The sequence below is a fragment of the Lactuca serriola genome, chromosome 7, assembly GCF_051521515.1.
Source record: "Lactuca serriola cultivar US96UC23 chromosome 7, Lser_US96UC23_V15, whole genome shotgun sequence".
In the NCBI taxonomy this organism is placed as follows: Eukaryota; Viridiplantae; Streptophyta; class Magnoliopsida; order Asterales; family Asteraceae; genus Lactuca; species Lactuca serriola.
The window spans coordinates 91,037,189-91,053,427 of record NC_136414.1 but is presented as its reverse complement, the minus strand read 5'-3'; the positions used below and the strand labels follow the sequence as shown (position 1 = coordinate 91,053,427).

The window sequence follows — 16,239 nt, the reverse complement described above, 5'->3', positions numbered from 1 at the left end:
ATATAGAACATTTTAAATAGATGATGATAGATTAGTTAAATTTAAAGAAAAAGCTAGTCGGTGAGGTTAACCATTGGAGAGACTATTTATTTAGAGGTTAAAATTAATGGAATAATGAGGTGGAAATAACTTCAAGTTATAATATAACTTAACCATTAAAGATGCTCTAAGAAATTATTATTATTAGATTAAATTACACGAATGGTCCCTACAGTTTAGGATAATTTGTGCATTTAGTCCTTAACTTGTTTTTTTAACTCGGAAGGTCCATACTGTTTGTTTTTGTTACGTGCTTGGTCCCTGTCTTAACAAAAAAAAAACTATTTTGCCCTTAATTTTTTAATTTATTTAAATAAACACACCCCCAACCCACCCTCTCACTTTACCTTACATACCCCTCCGTTTTTCCCTATTTAAATAATAGTCTTTTTAGGTAAGACAGAGACCAAACGCGTAACATAAACAAACAATAGGGACCAAGCGCGTAACAAAAACAAACAATAGAGACTTTCCGAGTTAAAAAAATAAGTTAGGGTTCAAGCGTGCAAATTTCCCCAAATCATAGGGACCATTCGTGTAATTTACTCTTCTTATATATCAAACAATTATTTTTTAAATTTTTTATAAATATTTATAATCAAAAACTCCAAGTTATGTTTCTTTAATTTTCAGCGTTCGAAACACATCTAGAAAATTGATTCTCATTGCCTTTGTTCTAGAGTAATCCAAACGCTTCATAATTTTAAGGGATAATGACTTAGGAGGGTAACTACCTATTAGCGTTGTTCACATATTGGCAACTTGTTTTTTTTTGTACCTAATAAACCAACTAACTTGTTTTAACCGTTTACATTATAACAATATTACCGGCTAACCTCCATTTTAACCGGTAAATGCAATTAATTCATTTAAATGAAAAGGAAAAGAAAATACGTGGCTCCAGAAGATTATACGTGGCATGTTACGTGTCTATTTACACCTCACTTATTATATAGAGGGTGTTTGTCGTTGAAGCCCTAGATCGACAATGGCTTCTTCTTCTGCTTCATCTGCTTCTTCCAAACGAAATGTCGAACTCCAAGCTGACCATCCATGTAAGTGCGACATGCCATCTCGTGTGAAGATTTCAAGAACACCCGACAATCCAGGAAGAAAATTTCGAGTTTGTCAAAATTCTTTGGTAAATATGTTTTATTTATTCAACCTGGAACTGAATCTTCTTCTTCTTCTTCATCTTCTCTTCCATTTAATTTTTTTTATCCTTTCATGAAGAGTGCAAGAACTCCAAGATGTAATTTCTGGGAATGACTGGAAGACGATGAGTACCAACTACAGAAGAACAGTGATTTGGGACAAATCTACAACCTAACATTCAAGCTTGGAAATTTGGAAAACGAAATTAGTTATTGCAGGAAGAAGTTGGAAGAAGAGAAGAACTCTGATTTGGTTTTCAGACAAGAACTGGACAAAGTGAAGTGGAAGTTGTTTACTCATAAAGCTGCATTGTTTGTGTTATTTTTCTTGTATGTTAAACATGTATTTTTTAAAGTTTGATGTGTTCTTTGTATCTTGTTTGATGTACTCTTGTTTGATGTATTCTTCTTTGATGTGTTCTGACTAAATCATGTACTTCATGAAGTTTTGTATGCAATGAAAGTTATGACTAAAGTTTGATGTTTAATACTTGATGTATTAAGACAGTAAACATGTAATGTATACAAACACATAAATAAACATGTATTAAGACAGTAAACATGTAACTTGGGAGTTTGATGTATTAAGACAGTAAACATGTAATGTATACAAACACATAAATAAACATGTACTTAAATTAGGGGATAATGACTTAGGAGGGTAAACATGTACTTAAATTAACATGTACTTAAAGTACCAAAATATTCCCAAACATACAGGACCCAAGATGTTAAAGTATCAAAATATTCCAAAAGATGTGCCAAGTTTGTCCTATTGTGCCAAACGATATTACAAGACCCAAGATTCCAAAACATGCAAAATAAAACAACACATTGAATTCAAATCTCCAGTGGGTGGTCAGTACTGCTTCCTTCCTTCCTCCTTATGTTCTTCCTTATCTGAATCTTTGTGATTCTTTCTGAAGTTTTTCTTGTCCTCTTCCTAACTTGATTTTCTACATTGTGTTGAATTTCGCCGAGTTCATAAGTGGACTCGACAAGTTCAATTTCACGTTCCACTTCAATGTTAGCTTGAATCTCATCTTCTATGTTAGCATCAACTTGAATGTCACCTTGAATCTCATCTTCTATGTTAGCATCAACTTCAACTTCTGGTACCAGATCAACTTCAGGAACATCAACTTCAATGTTAGCATCAACTTGAATGTCATCTTGAATCTCCCCTACAAGGTTATCTTGAACTAAAGGAACATCAACTTCAACTTCAGGTACCACATAAACTTCAGGAACATCAACTTCAGCTTCCACATCAGGTTCAGGAACATCAACTTCAGGAACATTAACTTCCACATCACTTTCACTTTCAAAGTCACTATCACTTTCACTTTCAAACATGACAACATGTTCCACTTCCAATTCAGCTTCAAGGTCTACTTTACCTGTAAAAGGGAAAAAAATTCAGAAATGGCACACAAGTATAATATATTAGATAATTTAACATCATACCTTGTTTCTTAGGTTTCTTTTTGTTAGAACCTGAAGTAGATGGTACATCATTTGGTCTTTGAGGACATGTTGATCTGTTATGTCCTCTTTCCCTACAAATGGTACATCTCATGATCATTCCCTTTTTTGAGACTGTATGCCTTGTTCCCTTAGCTTCTCTCTCAACCTGATCCCTTTTCCTTTTCATTGTTGGTCTTCTAGGTAGTCTTCTTTTTTAGGGGGCAATGGTTTGGTGTAATCCACTTCAGGCCACATAGCACTACAGTTTATTGGCCTAATGTTATACCTATAACAACTTGCATACATTGATGTAGTAAACCATTCTGACACATACTCCTCAGGGTCCCTATTGAGGCTTGAAATAGCAGTATATCCATGCATACAGGGATACCCTGCTAACTGCCATGCCCTGCATCCACATTGCCTAGTATTCAGGTCTACAACATACCCTTCAGTCCCCACCCTCACCTCAAATTGCATATACCCAGAAGGTACCACTTGCCAAAACCTATCCATAATCATATACAAATTAGAAAATATTAAAAATGACAAACATATAAGCAATAAGAATTTACCTTTGTGTTTCCTTGTGCTTATTCAACTTCAACCTTATGGAAGGACATATGCTTAAATCCCAAGATTGACCCTTAGCCTTGTATATACACAACCTTTCCATTACATAAATCCGGATTTCTTCTAACATGGTAATAAGTGGTTTCTTCCTAGCAGCTTCAATCACAGAGTTAAAACTTTCAGAAACACCATTTTCATATGCATCACAACTCCTATCAACCTGACAAATTCTTTACACCATGTTTTAGGGTCCCTTTCCATCAAATGTTCGTAAGCTAGTGGCTCCAGCTTCTTGATTTCATTCATATGGTATTCAAATTTTTGTGGAACTGTAGATCCAGCAGCTCTCCAAAATAGTTTCTTAAATATTTGCCCCTTAAATCTTTTTTGGAAATTAGAACATATATGCCTAGCACATTGCCTATGCTCTACAGCTGGAACCCTTTCCTTCACAGCTTCAACTAATCCCTATAGTCAAAACATAAACAGCATAAGTAAAAACATATTAAGTATGTAAAATAAGTATGGAAAATAAGTATGGAAAATAACAATAATTGAAGTGTGAACATTACTTTGTGTTGGTATGATATTATGGTTAGTCCATGCCCAACTCCCATTCCAATGTCATCAATTAGAAGATCAAGAAACCACTTCCATGATTCTTTATTTTCTACTGCAACCACAGCCCATGCAACAGGATATATGTGGTTGTTTGCATCCCTCCTAATGGCTGCAAGCAACTGACCTCTGCATATGCCCTTTAAGAAACAACCATCTACTCCAATTACCCTCCTACAACCCTCCATCCATCCATCCTTCAAACCCTTTAAACACACATAAAACTTTGAGAAGTATGTTTCTCCATCAGGCATCACATCCACCTCCATCTTAACTGTTGATCCAAGATTTGTCCTTTTTATCTCTTCTCCATAACTCCATGTTTTAGCATAATGCTCTATTTAAGTACCTTCTATATGCTGAAATGCATATTTCCTAGGATTTCTGCATTGTCCAACACTAGCTATCAGGTTAAACCTTTTACTGACCTTAGCTTTCAATTTCCTAATGCTCATCTTTGGTTTCTGTAATATATCATTCATGAAATGAGTTCTAATCCATTTGTAGCTTACAATGGACCCAAATTTGAAAAGTCTTGCACAATTATGCCTATCAATTAATGACTTAATCTGAAAAGACCTCTCATTCTTCATCCAGGTTGCCCACAACCTAAAGGGACAACTCTTACTCTTCTTGTTCTTCTTATATTTACAACATTTTGCCAATAGCTTTTGATGATCATTTTTTTCAAACCATAAGTCATACCCATTCTTGACAGCATAGTTGGTTAGACAAAGCTTCAATTTAAGAGGGTTGGCAAACTTCATACCTAAAACTGGGACCATTTTATCCCATTCTTGCTTCTCATCAAAGACAGGGAACACAACGTCATCATCTTTATCACTATCTTCATCATCAGCAACATCATTTACTTCTTCTTGATTACTATTAAGAATGGGTTTACCACACAACTTGTTCAAGAATTCATCATCATCTGTTTTGTCAAATGTATGCACCACTTCATCAGGTTCATGCTCACATTCCCTTATATCTGAAATTTGTGACTTTGTATCATCATCTTCTATTACATCAGACAGCTCATCACCTGTTAACAACTCCTTATCGGCCCAGTCAAGAATGGGTTCGTTTTCGTGGTCAATGTACACATTCATCCTTAGCTCCTGCTTATCCATGTAACCATCTTCAATAAACTCAAAATAGTCAGCATCATTGTCGATTCTTTTGATACCCTCTGCCAATCTTTCATGAGTACTACAATAGTACAAGTTCTCACAGCTTCGTCTTGTCAGCTTTGAAACCCACAACACAAATTCTCTATAGTCCATGCCACCAAAATCCACATCACGAACTGACATTCTCATAGGGTCTAAGTACACTAACGGGTTTGGTGCAAACATGTCGTTGAAGTGAAAATCTATAGTGAGATACTTACCGTTAGATGCTTCCATTGTAGTGAGATACGTATCGTTAGATGATTTCAAGTCCCAACTTCAGTTCCTACTGCTTCGATCGACTGAATTCTGAGAAAACTTAAGTAACCGAGATCGATTTGGGGAATGATTTGGGAGTAGTTGTTAAGATTAAGAACCCTAAATAAATTAGATCGATACACCTAACACCTGTTTAAATGAAGTTGAATACAGACAAAGGGTGAAATAGCCACTTCATAAGCCATGTATTTTCTTTTCCTTTTCATTTAAATGAATTAATTGCATTTACCAGTTAAAATGGAGGTTAGTCGGTAATATTTTTATAATGTAAACGGTTAAAACAAGTTAGTTGGTTTATTAGGTACAAAAAAAACAAGTTGCCAATATGTGAACAACGCTAATAGGTAGTTACCCTCCTAAGTCATTATCCCTAATTTTAATGGGCATGATAATTGTCTCATGGCAAAAAAAAAAAAAAAAAAAAAAAAATCAGTCACAGCCTCACAGGTGTGTCAAGATAAATGAAGACTTGGTAGAAATGGGAAAAAATATTTAGGATTTATTCATTCAAAAATTTAACAACGGCAAAAACACATTGCTTTGGAAAGACAAAAATGGTTAAGGGGTCCACTCTCAAAAATAGATTTTCGAGATTATCCATAGCTGAGTCCGAATTTTTTTTTCCTTGATTAGTGATAAAATTGTTATATCCTACAATTTTCATATCTCTTGGTCTTGGAGTTGGAAATTTTTTTAGAGGAAAGAGGTTCGCTAAATCGAAACAATTGGACGATTTGACTATTGCTCTCTTTTTTTTGGAAACGGCGAATAATTGTATATATAAAAACCAAAACAGCAGCAAGAAGCTGAGCAAGGGAGAAACCAAACAAACCAAAGTGTAATAAACAAACAATACAACATCATTTTGCTTAACAATTTGAACTAAAAAAGAGAAAAAGGGGAGCATCTTCATTCCGTCCAGCTTTCCATTCCATTACTCCTATACTTGTTTCATTCAAAAGTTTGAGCAATAATGGAATCTGCAGTCTTTGTAGGATTTACTCCAATCTTTTTAAAAAGTCTATCATTCTTGGTCAGCCATATGTTCCAAATGGTAGAGTATATTATCATGCTCAGCAAATGCCTTTTCTTGGGACTATTCCCCCATGTTGCAGCAAAATCAATTAGTTCTCTTACATTCCCAAATTGCCCATGTTGAATACCACACCACCGGAAAATCCAATAGCAAACTGTTTTTGAGAAATCGCAGCCAATCAGTAAGTGATTAGAGGTTTCATCACAAGTACCACACATTGGACAAATCCTATTTTGGACCAATATACCCCTCTGAATTAGCGCATCAGCTACTGGAATTTTTCCCATAACAGCCCTCCATATAAAGCATTTGACTTTTAAAGGTATGCTTTTTGCCCAGCAAATCAAAGGATCAAAGGTCCTTTATACTGGATGATTTTCGAGTCCACCTCCCGCCTTAGGCTGTTCACCAAGTAGATTCCATCTGGATTGGGTTTGAAACGGAAACCAACTTTGAATGATTGATTGAAGTTAACTGATCCAACCAACTTGTGAAATTCATGTAACTCTAGAAGAGAGTCAGCATCAAAAGAAGTGGTTCTCCAATTCCATGCAAACCCGGATCTGCACAGTCTATCCATCAGGGAGCATCTCTTGGCTGTTTCAAGATTGTAGAGCAATGGAAATTTGGCCTGCAGGGGGATATCTCCACTCCAGATGTCCTTCCAGAAGAGTATTTTAATATTCGCACCTGGCACCAGGGAGAACAAACTGGTTGGGTCGATATTATAATTCAGAAGACTCGAAATTGCTTTTGAAATATTACTCCAGACTCCAGTTGCGTTTTTCTTGGTAAGATAGTAGGCTGGGTGCTTGTCGAAGTTGTGAATGCTGTTAATGACCTCAGTCTAAATATAGTCGGATTCGTTTTTAAGTCTCCACCACCACTTGGTGAGCAGTGCAATATTTTGGGCTTTTAGTGTACCAACCCCCAGTCCACCATTATTTTTATTTGCTGTCACCAAATTCCAGTCAACCCAGTGCAATTTTCTTTTTTCATCTGTACTACCCCACAAGAACCTTCTTCTAAGTTTTTCCAATTCATCCAAGACACCTTGTGGTGCTTTGAATAAAGAGAGATAATACGTAAGCAAATTTCCCAGCACCGACTTGATCAGAGTGAGCCTGCCTCCAAATGATAAGCAGTTTGCTTTCCAGTTTGATAATTTTGCTTGAAATTTGTTGATTACCGGTTTCCAATTGTTTTTTAATAGCATGTTTGCTCCCACGGGCACCCCGAGATACGTGAAAGGAAAAGCACTTTTTCGACATCCTAGAACTTGCGCCATGGTTTGTATTTCATACTCAGGAACACACATACCAAACAGACGAGATTTTTGGAAATTAACCTTAAGCCCTGACGAAATCTCAAAACATTTGAGAATCCTAGATAGATTTCTAATGCTTCTGGAATCCCAGACTCCTGAGAAAATGACATCATCTGCGTAAAACAGATGTGAGATTGTTGGCCCACTATTCGGTAGCTTCGCCCCTAGAATAAGTGACCTGTCAACAGCACCTTGAATTACCATATGTAGTCCTTCCATAGCGATTTTAAAGAGAAAAGGCGAGAGGGGATCACCCTGCCTCACACCCCTAGTGACTTGGAATTCATCCGTAGGAGTCCCGTTTACTAAAACTGAAGCTCTTGCTGATGATAAACACCCAAAGATCCACTTTCTCCATTTATTCCCAAATTCCATATGTTCCATCACTGAGTCCAAGTAGCTCCAGTTTATTGTAGCAAATGCTTTCTCGAAATCTACTTTGAAGAGGAAGATCGACAGTTTGTTTTTTCTTGCCCAATTATACATTTCATTCATAGTGAGAGGACTGTCAAGTATATTCCTGCCACATATAAATGTTGATTGTACTTCATCAACGACCGATCCAATAACCCCTTTTAGACGATTAGCTAAGATTTTAGCAACGATCTAATAAATACACCCTATAAGACTGATGGGTCTATAATCTGTGAGCGAGATCGGGTCTTTCACCTTTGGAACCAAAGTTATAAATGATGAATTGCACCCCTTCGAGAACAATCTAGTTTTTTCAAAATGTCGGATATACCGGATTATATCATCTTTCATGCATTCCCATTTCTCCTTTATGAATTTGAACGTATACCCGTCAGGCCCAGGAGCTTTCTCGGCACCACAGCCCCATATGTCAGCTTTGATTTCTTCGATTGAGAAAGGGGATTCGATAAGAGAGCATTGAGAAGGATGTAGTTTTTTGAAAAATGGGTTGATCAACTTAGGTCTGTTGGGAACAGGTTCATGAAATTTGGCATTGTAATACTCAAACACTTCCTTCATAATTTCTTGCGGATCGGAGGACCATGAGTCGTTTATATTGATGTCGTGAATTCTGCTTTTGCTATATTTGTTCTTTAACATTCCATGAAAGAAACGGGTGTTCTCATCCCCATCGCAAAAAGACTCACAACGGGTTCTTGTGGGTTTGGACCGGTAACTCGCAAAACATTTTTACGGTTTAATCATTTTATTTCTTGTTGAAACTGTATTTTTTTATAATTGTAATTTGTTTGCTTTTAAAATCGGCTCTGGATTAAAGTCAAGTGTTTATATGGAGATTTTTTCTTAATAGGTTCTTGTTAACCACAAATATGGTCCGAAGACAATCCATGTGGCTTCTACACTTGGTCCTGCGACCTGCACAAAAAAACCTGTCTCGGACCGAACCCAAAAAAAGACCGAGATCGGACCGATCTATAATAACACTGGACCGGAAAAAGACCGGTCCTAAAAACGACCGGCTCGAGACCGTTAAAAAAACGGACCGTTTTGAGATAAGTCCCAAAAAGAGAGGACCGTTTTGAGACCGACACAAGACCCATCCGAGACCGACCCAAGACTGGAGACTGATCTCAAAAAAGACTGCTAGCCAAAGTTTATAAATATATCAATTTTGTGTTATTTACAAAAATTTTAATCCTACACTATCTAACTTCATTCCTTTTTTTTTATTAAACTTTAGTATATCATTTTTAATAAATTTTAATCTATCATTTTATTGTTAATCGCACATTTGTTAAAGGAAAAACTCGAAATTGAAACTAAAAAAAAGCAACAAATAACAAAATAGGAACGAAAAAACCCAAAAACCAACCGAAAAGTCCGAAAAACGAACCGAAAACGGCGCACAAAAAGACAGCGCGACCGTACCGGAAAAAAAACCGCGACCGGTCACAAAAAAGATCGGACCAAAAAAACCGATGTAAAAAAAGGCCCGGACCGAAAAAGGACCGCCCCAAGACTGGAGGAGACATGTCCCAAAAAAAACCGGACCGCTCCAAGACCAACCACAAAAGACCCGATTCTTTCGAAACCGATCCGAGATATAAAAATATTATGGAACTGGACCTTAGTTGCTGATTTGATGTGGAATTGGGCCGCTCGTCCCATTGGCTCCCTAGAGGACATGTTGGTGTTTTTGAATTCAAACTCTAAGCAGAATTCGAAGGCTAGGATTCTCGCTGATGCAGTTTTAATGATTTTGATAACATGGAAAGCCAAAAATGAGGTTGTTCTTTAGAAAGGTGAAGCTTAATGAGAAATAAAAATTATTAGATGATATTAAACTTTGTTTATTGTTTGGACGAAACATAAAGGTAAAATGCATTTGAATTAACTGGTACATTTCACTCTTCAAAACATAACATGTAATATATGTACGTATTTGATCAATGAATTTTTTTTCCGTTTATATTTATTTGGAATACTCGTTTATAAAGACTGAACGTGAACAATTTAAACAAGTTGAAAGGATAAATATATACAGAAAAAAAAAACTTAATAAACTTAATGACCAAATATTACAAATTAAAAACTACATTATCTATATTACAAATACTAGATTATGACCCGCGTTAAACGCGGAGAACATAAATTAAATACATATTACATTAATATGTGACATTGTTTTAGGTGAAATTTTAATAAAAAGTGTTACTTACATTCATTTTTAGACTTTTTGAACCAAACTTATTAAATTAAAATATTTAATATTTATATTAGAGCAATTTGATTTTTTAATACAATAATTTTTAACATAAATGATCCGCGTGATCTTTGTATTATCACAACATGATGCGACTTCTTGATTAAAACATGTTGTGTAGTAGCTTTATGAATTGACTGTGTCCGGTGTACCAATCTCCGTGGAGGCTCACATGACTCTTTCATATTGGCATTGTAAACCAAAAGCAACAATAAGTTGTTATATGTACCAGCAACATTAAATTCTGCAAAAGAAATTCGATAAACATTACAGTTTAAGTGCATTGTCATAACCATAAACATCAAAATTAAGATATTTTAATTTGGTAAATTTATAAAGTATTTTTTTTCTTATAAGAATTAATATATGATTTTTCAGGCTACACTCAATCACATACACATATCTTCTTATCAAATAAATTATTACAAGAAAAAATTGTTATGAACAAAAATATAATATTAGTTTCATAATTTGCCAAAGGTTAATACTAATAAATAATAATGATTTTTCACAAATCTTGCATTTTGGTCACTGCATCCAACTAACAAATTAAATTCAGTTTGAGGATTGATTCAAGAAGTGCATCCATGACTTCTTGTAGCCAAATTTGGGGAAATGTTAAGACCTACCAAGATATGAAGGAACAGTCTATAAGGCTACAGCTGGTTTCTGGAGGGCAATATACAAATTCAAAATCGTTAACACATATCTTTCTTACCTGCTTCAATTATTAAATTTAGATCAAACTTGTCAAAAACAAATAACAAAAAAAAAAAAAAAAAAAAAAAAAAAAAAAAAAAAACAGATATATAACCTAGCAATCAAACAACATATTTTTCATAGAATAAATATCACAAATCCACAATTTATACTTTATATAATATTCTTAAATTATATCTTACATTTTCATCTTTAATGGTTACTAACATCTCTTTCTGCCTTATTGTCGTGACACCAATGTATATCAAAAATAAGAGAAAAAACTTTAGAAAATGAATGTTGATAGAGTGATCCTTCATTGAAAACACAACAAAAGTATCATAGAGCCACTAGGATTCTTCTATAGAATGCTAGAAGATCTGTATAGTGACAACCGGTGTGACTTTTATGAGAACGCACCATTTAAAGTAACAATTTTGATTAATGTATGTGAAAAATCATTTGGAATACTTACCGATTGTAATTGTTTCTACTTGAATGTAAACATTAACATTCTTGTAAAGAAATAGAACATCAAATGAATCGTACATAACCAAATCAACAAACATGACAACACAAAAAGAAACCTAAATTGATATATAACCAATTAGGTTTCGTTGAATAATTTTTTCAATTTATCAAAATTTTATTTTATTACAAACCTATATGAGTAATCAATAATCTTAAGCAAGTGAAAAATATAATTTTTAATTTAAAGTTAGTAAAAAAAATACAATATTGTGAAAGTGCTTATAACTTGCATGTTTGCTTATTGTCCTGGAGGTACCCAACCACTTGGACATGTATTATTATTTGATTAATTAGTGCATTAATTACATTATAGAATATGAAATTTAACAATTGTTCAAATTCATTTACACTTGATTTGTTAATAGAAAACAAATTTATAGCCATAAAAGTATGCTTACTTCAACAATTTTTTTTTTATCAAAATTAGTAAAAAACTGAGTTTCTTGAAGAAACAAATCAAATACACAAAAATGATATAAATAAAAAACAAAGAATTGAGCAAAGAACATTTGAAGATTATGTCAGAAATATATGACCAATATGATCTTTTTGGCACTTTTCAGTATAGTCATGGTTAATGTTTTCTCATCTTCAAGATGATAAGTACAAATGAGTAGAAAAAAACAAATTTATAAGCATAAAAATATGCTTAATTCAACAAATTTGTTATTAAAGTTAATGGAATTTTTTTTTTCGAAATACTCAATTATTAAATATGTAGGATATTACCACTAAGGTATTTAGAGTTTTGCATCATCCTCAAACTTCAATACAAACATCGACTAATGCTCATCACTTTCAACTAAAATTCTCTGCAATTTAAACTTAAATATAGTAAATATAATCAATAACATTATAAAAAATGATAAGTTTAAGAATAAATACATACAATTATTGAGTTAGATGGTTGGGAATAAAGCAATTGTAATTTAACATGTATCAAACCGATTATTACTTTCAAATTAATTGACTTGCTTAATTAATAAGTTTTAAATTTAAAATCATTATCTCAAATTGATTTATTTTACGTAGGATATACCGGGAGATAAGTTATAAATAATATTGACTTTATTTTTTACTCTTAAATATTTTGTTAATTTAATAGGATTAGATTAGATTTTGTAGGTTAATGACCAAATTATTGATATGCTTATTTAATAAGTTTTTTCAAAAAAATAAATAAATAAATAAAAACTAAAGGGTTTGAATTTTGAAGCCAGAAACTATAAATAAGAGAGTTAAATTAAGAACAATATTAATTAGAGAAACTAATATATCGTATATAAATAGAATGATATGTTGTAATGATAATGTAATTATTGAATTTAAAGATTCTATAATTATTAAAGATTCTATAATTAAATATAATTGTATTTGAATTTTATTTGAAGAATATGATGTCATCAATCTAATCTAATGGTGGAAAACATAAGATTGAAATGCAATCAAGGGTCTTGATTGCTTCATTGATGAATTAAGGGTTCTTTTTTAATAATATTTAGAGATTACCCTTTTAAATGTGTAGTCTTTGCACTTTTGTTAGCTTTTGTTTCTTTTTAATTTCATGCCTCCTAAGCTCTAAAAAATTCTAGAAACAACACTCATGAAACACATACTAAAATATAAAGCATAAAATAGCCCAAATCTACCTAATTTAGATGGTCTTTAGCTAAGTTTTTTAAAACAACTTATTAGGTTCAAAGTGTTTGCTTAAGTTTATTTAAGCTCATTTTTTTTAACTTATTAGACTGAAAGGAGTGGGAGGGAAGCTTCCCTCACTTTTGGTGGACCATACCTCTCTTTCCCACACTCTCCTTTTCCTCACCTAAAAGCCAAGGAATGGGTGGGAAGCTCTTCTCTCATTTTTTTTTAATTAAATAAAATTAATTTTTTTGTTATGAATTATAATTTTTAAATTAACACTAAACATAAAATTTAATTAAAAATAAAAAGCATTTCATTAATTAAAATAAAACTTACATTAAACCTAAAATATAAAAAAGTAGAAAATTAAAAAAAAACACACATAAACTAAAAATCAAACAAACCAACAACAACCTACGGAAAAAGTTTTTTCAGAATTTTTTCTCTCTTTTTCATTACGAGCTCGAGAGTCGGTCCCGAGAGATGATCAACGTTTTCCATCAAAAACTTCATGTCTTCCTTTTTTCTTCTTTATCTTTGTCGAAAGCCAAACGTTCGGAGAAATTTAAATTATATCGATCAAACGACAATGTTATCTTCCGCATTTCGTCAATGTCCACGCTGAAATCAGATGCACTCAAATAAGTCCTTTTTCCCTTTCTCTTCGCTTTGTCTATACTCATTGGGCGTTCAATTTCTTCTAGCTCGAGTTCGTCGTCCTGATTTAAATCTAAGACTGACCCGAGCATTGGAGAAGGTTGTGTAAACACTAGAGCCCGTTTTCGTTTTCTTTGATTGTTGGACTCCAAAAATAAAATCCCGCTTATATTTTTTCCACCTAAGACTTCGGACCAATAATTTCCAACAATCGTGCCACTTGAATGGTTTTCGACTTCCTCAAGGTAAAACTGCAACGCTTCTTGAAATATTTCTTCGTCGCCTTGGCCGCTTTTTCATTGGGTTTTTAGGTTGTTGTACAACCCGTTAATTTTTGAAACCCCCTTTGCTATTTCTCGAAACTTCGAATTAAGTTGATGTTTCGTACGGTAGTTATCACATTTTTCTAGCTCTTCTCGAAATCGTTCTAAAATGCGAAACCAAAAATGTTCTCCCGGTTGTGCGTTTTCCTGAATCGAATCTTCAGAAATATCAACTCAAGCTTTGACCAAAACTAGCTCTTCGTGTGGAACCCAAGCTGTCGGCTTTTGTCTTCCCGGTTGTGCGACACCCTCGCGCACTTGTTTTTTCCCTTTACGTCTTTGTGGTGGTGGTGTTGGTTGAGTTTCGAGAACCATATCTTCTTCTTCCGCGTCATCCGATTCATCAACAAGTTGGTGGTGGTGTTGGGTTTGGGTTTGAGTTTTAGTTTGAGTTTGGGGTTGAGGTTGATTTGGCGATTGTTGATCCGGAAACGCAACAAAGTTTGAAAACATTTGCGACGGAACATTTGGAACTTGCATCGGGTATATTGACCAACATTTTGGTATTGAAATTGTAGTGGGGATTGAATGAGAGCATCGAGTTGGGGGCGGTAAATTCCTTGCAGGGATGAATCGATAGCAAAAATGTTGCGAGGAGTGATGTTTATACTCAAACCATGACTTTTTTTTTCCGTTGATCGGAACTTGAGGTTTGCTTGTCGGGATTTTTTTTTTTTTTTTGTTGATATAAAATAGAGAGAACAGAGAATAATATTATGTTGTTAAATTATATATATATACTTATAGTAGGGGTAAAATGATAAATAAAATTAAAAAAAAAAAATAGCCATTACAGCAAAAAGAAAAATACATTTTTACCGTTGATTAACGGTAGTTTTTCAAAAAATAAAATGAAATAAAAAGGCCGACCAATCGCAACAAGAGAGAGGCTCCCCTCTCCGTTTCCCGCCCAACCCATTCCCGTGCCGACGGTGCGGTGTTCCGCCGGACGGAAAGCTCCCCGCTTTCTTTCCCCGCACCTGCTCCGTCCGGCCTGCCTTACGAGGTATAAATTAAAAAGAGAGTTTGAATAAAAATAACCCATCAGGCTTATGATACCGGAAATAAGTCAAAAACCACCACAGGTTGATTACAGAAACAACACTACAAATACAGAGCAAAACAATAAACCATTACAGTCTACAGTTATCAATTAAGCAACTAGTTCTTATAACCCAAAATCTTTAAAGAAATATCACCACTTACAAACTCCGTTTCTGTTCTTCAAGCAACCTGGACCTGAATCGTCTTCGGCTTCTTGGGCTCCGGCGGCGGCAGTTTCTCCACCGTCACTGTAAGCACTCCATCTTGACAAATCGCAGATATCTTCTCCAAATTGGCATTTTCCGGCAACGCAAACTTCCTCATAAACTTCCCGATCCTCCTCTCCATCCTCACGTATTTCACTCCTTCCTTCTCTTCCTGATCGTGTTCCCTTTTTCTCTCTCCACTTATCACCAACACGTTGTCTTCCTCCACCTGGACCTTGATATCTCCGGACTTCAGACCAGGCATGTCAACGATGAAGACGTAAGAGTTGGGATACTCCTTCACATCAGCCGGAGTTGCAGCCATTGCTCTGGCGTCACGGACATAAGCGCCAGTAGGTCCGACATTGCTCGATTTATTGTTGGTGGTGGTGTCGTCGGTGGTTGCAAGGATATGGTGGAGGTTGTGCAAAAGCGGCGAATCAAAACCATTAGACTGATGTCCATTTGAATCTCTGTTGATGACCTTTTTTCCTAGAATTAGAGCGCAATTGAAGAATAAATTAGTAGTCGAGATGTTCTATGGATGCAGATTGCCGAATCAAACATCTTGACGGTGGATTTATATGGTATAGGGTGGAGGAAGAAGAAGGAAAAGTAGTTTCTAGAAAGAACGGGAAAGAGGAAAAGGAAACGAGGAGCTTCTAGCAGCTTCTTTTGATACGCGGGAGGAGTTCTTAAATTCTGCTGGATATTGTCACGTTGGAACGTGATTTGTCATAAAAAAAATTGTGTCTTTGTCATTAAAAAAAAA

The 16,239-nt window shown here is 34.5% G+C and overlaps 1 protein-coding gene and 1 pseudogene across 1 annotated transcript; both read right to left on the bottom strand.

The window, feature by feature from the left end:
* Nucleotides 1-2,843: 2,843 nt before the first annotated feature.
* On the bottom strand, nucleotides 2,844-4,120 carry LOC145064207 (uncharacterized). Its single transcript, XM_079011696.1, has 4 exons — nucleotides 3,806-4,120; nucleotides 3,454-3,701; nucleotides 3,236-3,409; nucleotides 2,844-3,168 (listed from the first exon to the last, which is right to left on the bottom strand). Exons 1-4 carry the CDS (start codon nucleotides 4,118-4,120, stop codon nucleotides 2,844-2,846), a joined length of 1,062 nt encoding a protein of 353 aa, XP_078867822.1.
* A 9,565-nt stretch (nucleotides 4,121-13,685) lies between these two features.
* LOC145063349 (17.9 kDa class II heat shock protein pseudogene) lies at nucleotides 13,686-15,932 on the bottom strand (annotated as a pseudogene).
* Between the last annotated feature and the right edge of the window lie 307 nt (nucleotides 15,933-16,239).